This window comes from Pseudochaenichthys georgianus, unplaced genomic scaffold (assembly GCF_902827115.2).
Source record: "Pseudochaenichthys georgianus unplaced genomic scaffold, fPseGeo1.2 scaffold_444_arrow_ctg1, whole genome shotgun sequence".
NCBI lineage: Eukaryota > Metazoa > Chordata > Actinopteri > Perciformes > Channichthyidae > Pseudochaenichthys > Pseudochaenichthys georgianus.
The window spans coordinates 99,868-110,369 of record NW_027263009.1 but is presented as its reverse complement, the minus strand read 5'-3'; the positions used below and the strand labels follow the sequence as shown (position 1 = coordinate 110,369).

The 10,502-nt window shown below is 43.5% G+C and overlaps 1 protein-coding gene across 1 annotated transcript; it reads right to left on the bottom strand.

Annotated features, from left to right (window-relative positions):
• Positions 1 to 899: 899 nt before the first annotated feature.
• slc39a9 (solute carrier family 39 member 9) lies at positions 900 to 8,206 on the bottom strand. The gene is made up of 4 exons (XM_034078557.2): positions 8,106 to 8,206; positions 6,446 to 6,531; positions 5,330 to 5,464; positions 900 to 4,101 (listed from the first exon to the last, which is right to left on the bottom strand). Exons 2-4 carry the CDS (start codon positions 6,455 to 6,457, stop codon positions 3,871 to 3,873), a joined length of 378 nt encoding a protein of 125 aa, XP_033934448.2. The 5' UTR covers positions 6,458 to 6,531; positions 8,106 to 8,206; the 3' UTR covers positions 900 to 3,870.
• Positions 8,207 to 10,502: the final 2,296 nt, after the last annotated feature.

Sequence of the window (10,502 nt, the reverse complement as noted above, 5' to 3'; positions counted from 1 at the left end):
ATACTGATATACACCTGGATATCAGCAGGAGAGGACTCTTTAAAGTAGAGACACTACATACTGATATACACCTGAACATCAGCAGGAGAGGACTCTTTAAAGTAGAGACACTACATACTGATATACAGCTGAACATCAGCAGGAGAGGACTCTTTAAAGTAGAGACACTACATACTGATATACACCTGAACATCAGCAGGAGAGGACTCTTTAAAGTAGAGACACTACATACTGATATACAGCTGAACATCAGCAGGAGAGGACTCTTTAAAGTAGAGACACTACATACTGATATACACCTGAACATCAGCAGGAGAGGACTCTTTAAAGTAGAGACACTGCATACTGATATACACCTGAACATCAGCAGGAGAGGACTCTTTAAAGTAGAGACACTGCATACTGATATACACCTGGACATCAGCAGGAGAGGACTCTTTAAAGTAGAGACACTACATACTGATATACACCTGGACATCAGCAGGAGAGGACTCTTTAAAGTAGAGACACTACATACTGATATACACCTGGACATCAGCAGGAGAGGACTCTTTAAAGTAGAGACACTACATACTGATATGAACCTGAACATCAACAGGAGAGGACTCTTTAAAGTAGAGACACTACATACTGATATACACCTGAACATCAGCAGGAGAGGACTCTTTAAAGTAGAGACACTACATACTGATATACACCTGGACATCAGCAGGAGAGGACTCTTTAAAGTAGAGACACTACATACTGATATGAACCTGAACATCAACAGGAGAGGACTCTTTAAAGTAGAGACACTACATACTGATATACACCTGAACATCAGCAGGAATTAATGAAAGGCTTAAACCACGACAGGAAACCTCTTTTTAAACAAAGTTGAATCGGAAAGTAAGAAAGCATTTTCACCAGTTTAAAAAAACTTTAATTTAGGCGTCATAAAACACATTGCTTTACAACCGACGTTCACAATCAAAAGTTGGAAATAAGGCAGACTCGTCCTGGAATGACAGAAGAAAAATAACCCCCCCCCCCTTCACACTGACAATAATACTACACATATTGAATAGACCCTCCTCTCAGCCCCAACACGTGCCACCTGCAAAGAGTTACATCAAAATGCACCTTCAGATATCTGCTTAATTGTCACCATGTCTATATTGATTGGAGATGCTATGTGCACACGAGGGGATAAGTGCATTGAAACATCACACTGACACTACTTGATCCTGATTGGTCGAAAACAACCACGAACTACCCTCGATGGTTTTACTTTGGCGACAACTTCGAAATGTATTTGTTCAAAAACAGAGCTCTTCTTTATGTTTCCGATGCATGTCTGGAGACCTCGGTACCTCTGGGCTTATAACAAAGCACCTGGAGAAACACGATGTCACTGGACAGCAGCACGAGACAGATGATATAAAAGCACGTGAAAACTATCTTCTGATTTCAATAGATGTTATTTTTCAGAACTCCTTCCTCAGCCCCAAAGGAAGTCGTTCAAACCGACACTTTGATGACTTTTATATCTCATTTCTCCCTCCCAGCCGCAGTCGCACTAAAGTTTGATTTATTTAACATTATTATAATTTAAATATCCGTTTCCTCTCTGCTTCAAAGTGGGCAGTGCTCAGGAGGGTAAACGTATTTCGAGTGTAAAGCTCCTAATACATAAAAGCCAGGCATGGTTTAGTCGTGCATATTTAATCTCATTAAATGACCAAAGCCTTTATTTTAAGGAGGTTTAAAAGCCAACATTTCTGCGTGTAAATAGCAGTTTGGTAAACAACGCATTACATACTTAGATTTCCAAGATTCATTTTTAAGCACTTTTTTTAAAGAGAACAATTCTGTAGCTTCTAAAATGTGAATATTTGGGGGATTTCTTCATATTTTACAACAATTGATCGGATATATTTGACTTGTTTTGCCGTTGGATGCACAAAGGAAGACGTGTGAAATTGTCCTTGGACTCTTTCACGATGTGGATGAACCCAATTTAAATAACCATGATCTGCAGCTTCAACACATTCACCAGAGGACTCGTTTGACTGCACTGCACGTTTCTGTAAAGATAGGACACAGAAGTGACTGATGGTGTAAAGAGAAGAGGCACATGGTGGGGCTGCCCTAAAACCTGCCTGAGTGTAAATCCACGCAGGTTGGGGTGCAGTTCCCTTTTATACACACACTCAGCATCCCATAATAAAACCAAAACCCCATGCAGCTGCCGGTCAGCATGCGACCGCCCTCTCTCGGTAAAACCGTTTGATTTCTACAGAAAAAGTCAGATTTAAAGCAGTTCCATCTCACACAGGAAGTCATGACGTTACTCTGTACAGACCATAATGACTTAAATACATTGACATGAGCTGAGCAGGCACAGTGACACAGAAGAGCTGTTGAAGCTGCAACTACAGATCAATAATCTGCACTTATTTTCATTATCGATTTATCCCGGGAGTCCGTGTTCGTGCCAACGTGAAGAAAAGGCCGATGCTGCCGCTTAAATGTTCAGATGTCCGACGTCGTCTTTGATTTATGAGATTTTTTTTGGGGTTGGACTAAAACAGAAGACATTTAAAGACTATGTCCTGCTTCTTATTTGATCTGTGTAAATATCTTGAGGGTTTGGACTAAAAAAACAAGACGTTTACCGAAAACAATGTCGGAAAATGCCGTTTTTAGCCTCTCAAATACTCAGATTACCTACTTTTTTGTTTTATTTAAATTACATTTTGGTGGTTTTTGATTATATTATATTATTATTATTATTGGTTTGGGATATTATTGACAAATGTATTCAATATTCCTCAGATTAATCGATAGTAAAAATGTTGTTCTAGCCTACATCTAATGCATCAACCCGTTACTGTTTTAACGTTCACGGTGCGTTCAAGAGCGTCTTTCAAACCCGCTAAGCAAACCCCTCCGCAGCCGTTTCCACGCTTCTGAGACAGAAGTGGCTTTCACTCGATTTCACGAGTATCGTTATTGCCCAGGTGAGATTCACTTCAGACGAACAACCCCATTTAAGAAACAAAATGTCTCCAGAGAAACGGTCCCTTAACGTTTAAATGTCCTCCAGAGAAGTCCTTCATTCAGAGCTGCGGAAATAATATTAACAATAACCCGGCACCTCTAAATAACTACACAATCAATTACTCTATACACATTAACTGCCCCCCCCCCTCCATCTTGTGTTCATAATTACCCTCCAAGTAAAACAGACCAGGAATACACACGTCCAGAAAGCGAAGAGACAACAGTGACGGCTCGGGGTCCATGTTTTTTCGCCGTGCGCAGGATTTAGCAGACACGTCTGAGAAGCTGCGATTTATTAACGAGACACCATCAGTACCCATCGTTCCTACGGGATGAAGCGAAATCGTAACGAGCGTCTCGCCGGTTGTCGTGTCATCCTGCGAGGAATAAACGTAGAGAAAGAAACGATTCTACAAACACGTCTTCACGCTAACATGGCACTTGAAATCAGCTCAAAATCAATCTGGATCGACGCCGAGACGTTTACACTCTGTACAGTTATATTATAAAAAGGACAGTTTGCCGTCTTCATATCATCAAATCTCGCTGTGCAACTGCCATCGAGTGGAACATCGATGTAATGATATCTGGACGAGCGCGATGCGGGACTCCACGGTGATGGAAATCAAACCCATCGCCACGTGGGGAAAAAAGACTTCAGGTGGAATAAATGGACACACGTAGAGAAGCTGTAAGATGTTTCGTGGTCAGCAACAAAAACATCGTTGTTGACTTCAGCTCAGTTTGAGTCACAAGAAGGTCCCGCAGCGAGCGCCAGTCTCAACACATCCTTAAAGTTCGAAGTCTCTGTCTCCCTCTCAACTTCTAATGGTGGTGCCCGACGGAGAGCACCAGAGGGATGAGGCAGCCCAGAACCAGCGCTCCCACCTCCACTTTGCTCAGTCCCTTTCCTCCGTTCCCCCCCGCGGGAGAGTGGCTGTGGCCCCCCCCCACCTCGGGGAGCACGTGCACGGTGGCCACGTAGAGGAAGGTGCCGGCGGAAAACAACATGGCCACTCCGGTGGCGTTGAAGTCGGACAGCGCCTCCTTACTGCTCTGAGGGGGGAGGAGACAAGAGAGCGTGAGGGGAGATGCTTCCTTTGGATGAAACGTGTAATATCTAAACATCAAGTTTCATATAGAAGAGACATGAAGAAGAGGGGACACATGTTGATGTAGAAGAGACATGGAGAAGAGGGGACACATGTTGATGTAGAAGAGACATGAAGAAGAGGGGACACATGTTGATGTAGAAGAGACATGGAGAAGAGGGGACACATGTTGATGTAGAAGAGACATGAAGAAGAGGGGACACATGTTGATGTAGAAGAGACATGGAGAAGAGGGGACACATGTTGATGTAGAAGAGACATGAAGAAGAGGGGACACATGTTGATGTAGAAGAGACATGAAGAAGAGGGGACACATGTTGATGTAGAAGAGACATGAAGAAGAGGGGACACATGTTGATGTAGAAGAGGGACACATGTTGATGTAGAAGAGGGGACACATGTTGATGTAGAAGAGACGTGAAGAAGAGGGGACACATGTTGATGTAGAAGAGACATGGAGAAGAGGGGACACATGTTGATGTAGAAGAGACATGAAGAAGAGGGGACACATGTTGATGTAGAAGAGACATGAAGAAGAGGGGACCACATGTTGATGTAGAGAAGAGACATGAGAAGAGGGGACACATGTTGATGTAGAAGAGACATGAAGAAGAGGGGACACATGTTGATGTAGAAGAGACATGAAGAAGAGGGGACACATGTTGATGTAGAAGAGACATGGAGAAGAGGGGACACATGTTGATGTAGAAGAGACATGAAGAAGAGGGGACACATGTTGATGTAGAGGAGACATGAAGAAGAGGGGACACATGTTGATGTAGAAGAGACATGAAGAAGAGGGGACACATGTTGATGTAGAAGAGACATGAAGAAGAGGGGACACATGTTCATGTAGAAGAGACATGAAGAAGAGGGGACACATGTTGATGTAGAAGAGACATGAAGAAGAGGGGACACATGTTGATGTAGAAGAGACATGAAGAAGAGGGGACACATGTTGATGTAGAAGAGACATGAAGAAGAGGGGACACATGTTGATGTAGAAGAGACATGAAGAAGAGGGGACACATGTTGATGTAGGAGAGACATGAAGAAGAGGGGACACATGTTGATGTAGAAGAGACATGAAGAAGAGGGGACACATGTTGATGTAGAGAGACATGAAGAAGAGGGGACACATGTTGATGTAGAAGAGACATTTCAGTAGTTACCTGGCTGAGGCCCAGGAAGGTGAGCATGGCGAGGACGGGCGCTGCGAGGGAGAACACCAGCAGATGTCTCCGGATCCGGTTCCTCTCCAGACCGGCATGCATCAGGAACGAGACGAGGCCGAACGCCGCCGGAGCCTGAAGGTACAGAGCGGGAGATTCAACATTTAATATGTACTGCTGCTAAGCACAGTAGCTAGTGGCTACAGTGTCGCTACGGCAACGAAACACTTCAGTCACAGCCGGCTCCTCCAACAGGGCAACATATATATAGGACACAGAAGTAAGACAACTGAGATGTGCAACTAAATACAAATGTTGCGGACAAAGTTAAAAGCACACGACGAAAAGTAACCGAACACCGAGTTGGAGAGAAAGACACGGTGACGGCAGCCATCTTCTCTTTGAGAGCTGCCCGTAACGATTAGTCTGCATATCATACTCTTGATTTGTCGAGTACGAGTACAAATAAGTTTACGGTACCGATAACTTTTTCTACAACATTCAAACGTGGCTCATGTTGTCAGACAAACGGCCTAAAACCTAAACAATATTACATTAAGACACTGAGACAAAGGAAGCAGCTTATTCCCACCAATGTGACGCTGAAATTAAAATGGATTAAAATGACAAAATATGTTCTTAGTAAAACTTAGTGAAATCTATGTAATGGAAAAACAACGATGAGAATTAGAAACCAAAAGCATATCTTTGAGGAGAGGTGGGGAAATGGGTCAAGTATAGAACAATATGTATACCTGAGTATTAATAATGTATCCATGCTTTTATTTGTAATATTATTATCAATACTATTATTATTTCTTTTCGGATTTTTTATCTGTTATGTACTTAATCCATGTACCTATGTGTGTTTATTTAGTTATGCATGCTTTGTGAATATCTTCTTAAAATGCAAAAAAAATAAAAGAATAAAAGAATCAAAATACTTGGCAATCATTTAATCTACAACATAAGTCTCAATTCCAGCTGCAATAAAGTTACGCAATGTTGATTTCTTCGCTGACATTAAGCTGTCTTCGGCTCTTTCCTGCTGTGACAAAGCTTCACCTCTGAATACGAATAAATAAATAAAGGTTTTCTTGACTGGAGGAAAGTCACCTTGTGCAGCATGATGGCTACGAACACGATGATCTGGACGCTGGTCTGAGACGTGGAGGCAGCCGCTCCGAGAGCCACTCCGTCAGCTGGAGACACGTGAGGCAATTAAGACTGGGTTATGAGAGTAACAATACACGTGTCCCCTCTTCTTCATGTCTCTCTACATCAACATGTGTCCCCTCTTCTTCATGTCTCTCTACATCAACATGTGTCCCCTCTTCTTCATGTCTCTCTACATCAACATGTGTCCCTCTTCTCCATGTCTCTTCTACATCAACATGTGTCCCTCTTCTCCATGTCTCTTCTACATCAACATGTGTCCCCTCTTCTTCATGTCTCTTCTACATCAACATGTGTCCCCTCTTCTTCATGTCTCTTCTACATCAACATGTGTCCCCTCTTCTTCGTGTCTCTTCTACATCAACATGTGTCCCCTCTTCTTCATGTCTCTCTCCATCAACATGTGTCCCCTCTTCTTCATGTCTCTTCTACATCAACATGTGTCCCCTCTTCTCCATGTCTCTTCTACATCAACATGTGTCCCCTCTTCTCCATGTCTCTTCTACATCAACATGTGTCCCCTCTTCTTCATGTCTCTTCTACATCAACATGTGTCCCCTCTTCTTCATGTCTCTTCTACATCAACATGTGTCCCCTCTTCTCCATGTCTCTTCTACATCAACATGTGTCCCCTCTTCTTCATGTCTCTTCTACATCAACATGTGTCCCCTCTTCTTCATGTCTCTTCTACATCAACATGTGTCCCCTCTTCTCCATGTCTCTTCTACATCAACATGTGTCCCCTCTTCTTCATGTCTCTTCTACATCAACATGTGTCCCCTCTTCTTCATGTCTCTCTACATCAACATGTGTCCCCTCTTCTTCATGTCTCTCTACATCAACATGTGTCCCCTCTTCTCCATGTCTCTTCTACATCAACATGTGTCCCCTCTTCTCCATGTCTCTTCTACATCAACATGTGTCCCTCTTCTCCATGTCTCTTCTACATCAACATGTGTCCCTCTTCTCCATGTCTCTTCTACATCAACATGTGTCCCCTCTTCTTCATGTCTCTTCTACATCAACATGTGTCCCCTCTTCTCCATGTCTCTTCTACATCAACATGTGTCCCCTCTTCTTCATGTCTCTTCTACATCAACATGTGTCCCCTCTTCTTCATGTCTCTCTACATCAACATGTGTCCCCTCTTCTTCATGTCTCTCTACATCAACATGTGTCCCCTCTTCTCCATGTCTCTTCTACATCAACATGTGTCCCCTCTTCTTCATGCCCCTTTACATCTACATGTGTCCCCTCTTCTCCATGTCTCTTCTACATCAACATGTGTCCCCTCTTCTTCATGTCTCTTCTACATCAACATGTGTCCCCTCTTCTCCATGTCTCTTCTACATCAACATGTGTCCCCTCTTCTTCATGTCTCTTCTACATCAACATGTGTCCCCTCTTCTCCATGTCTCTTCTACATCAACATGTGTCCCCTCTTCTTCATGTCTCTTCTACATCAACATGTGTCAAACCCACATTTATAAATGTTCCCATGCTCAATCCGACGCATGCGATATCCGCCCCTCGAAGAGCATCTTTACCCTGAGCACGTGATGTTCTTTTAATTCAAAGAAAAACCAGATAGCCGTAGTACCTGCCGCGTGGACCACCAGCCCCAGGGTGGTGGTGATCTTTGAGGAGGCCCTCGCTGCCTCTGGGTCTAAAGCTGAAAAAACAACAAGTCAGAAGAAATTAGCTATGACAGCTTTATACGTTTAAGAAATACAAATATGAAAAGTAGTACCAAGTGATAATGACCGGGTATGCAGGAATCCTGAAGTCAGATGTAAAACCTTTCAAGACCTTTTTTAAAGACCCTTTCCATACATTTTAAGACCTCATCGCCACTTGGAGTTCTAACCGGTTACCTTGGCGACACACCTCATCGCCACTTGGAGTTCTAACCGGTTACCTTGGCGACACACTTCACCTCACATTGACTATATACAGTATTGATTGTCCTTCCTCCTTATCTTCCAACCATTTGGACGCAGACTTGCATTTCCCCATAACGATGTTGCTTAGCAACCGGCGTAAACGGACCTTCACGCTATCAAGCAGTGAGCGTGCGATGTCCTGTTCAGACGACGTCAAACCCAACGGGATGCCATCAATAAACTCCACAGAATCTCACTACACACCTACGCCACGACTACATTCAGGCAGACGGTAGAACACAACCTCTCTGGACACTTTGTATACTTTCCTGCGGAGAAGATCAGCGCTTGATATCGCCCAGGATAACGCTGGCGATACTGAAATGACATCAATATCACGATGAGACGAGACTTTGTTTTACATTTGGGACATCGTGTTATAATAAGTGTTTTCCAGGCTTCAAAGGCTGCATCAAATCAAAGTGATGTCCTTTCCCAAATGTACTCGACTTAGCGGTTCCAACATTAACCGTTATATCCACATTACTTACGGTTACCGTGTTGACGTGAGTATTAGACGACCCCTCTTTTTGAAGACCACATTGTTTTCCATCTTACTCCTTTGCGGACCGTGGATGCTTTTCTCTGACTGCTTACATTTTTAAGAGTCTTTTTGGGCTTGCCATCTTCTAACGTTACATTACATCACATGTCACTTGTTAGATGCTTTTATCCAAAGCGACTTACATACTCAATGCTGTGGGCAATCCCCACAGGAGCAGTTTGGGGTGAAGTGTCTCAGGGACACAACGACATGCTGACTGCAGTGGGGTTTGAACCTGTGGCCCCCTGAACACCAACGCACAACCCACTGCGCCACACACCGCCACGTAACACTCAGTAACACCATATTTCTTTGCTGCGAGACAGTTATTCGATGGCTCTGCTTCGTTGATTACCATCATCTTAAAATTGGCCTCGTAACTTCGCCTCTCTTGTTTATTAACTTGCCGACTTTTGATCCACTTTGTTGGAGTTGGTCGCCGTTTCTCTCCATCTCTTTCTCTCCTGTCGCTGTGTACGGTTACTTTAAGACGGTGTCTGGCTTGGGGGAACACGATCTGTTGTTGTGACTGTAATTTAGACCCTCCAGAAAAACGCGATTCTGCGATCGTAATCAGCAAAATGGAGCAGATTTTTAAAAGGCCGCATAATCCCCGCATTTTTCCACACAAAGTTGAGAAAAAAAAAGTGAATTTGTCTTGACGTGAAGTAGTGATGATGACTATGACGACGACGACGACGATGATGATGATGATGACGCGACGTCATCGGCTCGCGCATCACAGAAGGTAAACAGCACCGTAGAGTGTGGAGCTCACACGAGAGAGAAAACACCATCTCATTTACCGACGAACATTTCTGCTAAAGACCGGGCAAAGCAGTACCCCGATGTCTTGCACGAAAGTGGGGGGAAACTATTCTGTGTCGGAGAATAAGAGAACATCGACGGTGACGACCCACTTTGATTCATTCAAACATTGGAAAATGCTTTCTGCTGCTGCGGACTAGAAAGCCAAACAACTCACGGTCACCGAGGCAACGACCTCCAAACCCCTTTGGTGAGGTGAGAAGCCTACAAGATTGAAGCTGTGTGTGTGTGTGTGTGTGTGTGTGTGTGTGTGTGTGTGTGTGTGTGTGTGTGTGTGTGTGTGTGTGTGTGTGTGTGTGTGTGTGTGTGTGTGTGTGTGTGTGTGTGTGTGTGTGTGTGTGTGTGTGTGTGTGTGTGTGTGTGTGTGTGTGTGAGATTAAAATAGCCCAATTGCTTTTACAATAAATAAACATTGAATGTGTTTAATGGAATAGTAAAAGGGGTTAAACGTTAGTGGCAGGTTGTGTGAGAGAGAATAAATAAGACAGCCCAATATTCTAAAAAATATATTTGGCATATTTCGTAACTTTCCGCAATTTCACCGTATAAAATCACATAAACCCCCGGCATGTTTAATCGCATAATCAAGGATTTTAGCCCGCGTTTTTCTGGAGGATCTAGACATCGAAAAGTCTATACCACGAATATAAGACGACTCCTATTTTTCTAGAAAGAAAAAAAG

Coding starts and splice junctions, on each gene's coding strand:
- slc39a9 (XM_034078557.2), bottom strand. Junction 4,102..5,329: donor CCTTCCTGGGCCTCAGCCAG/GTAACTACTGAA, acceptor CTCCCCCCTCAG/AGCAGTAAGGAGGCGCTGTC.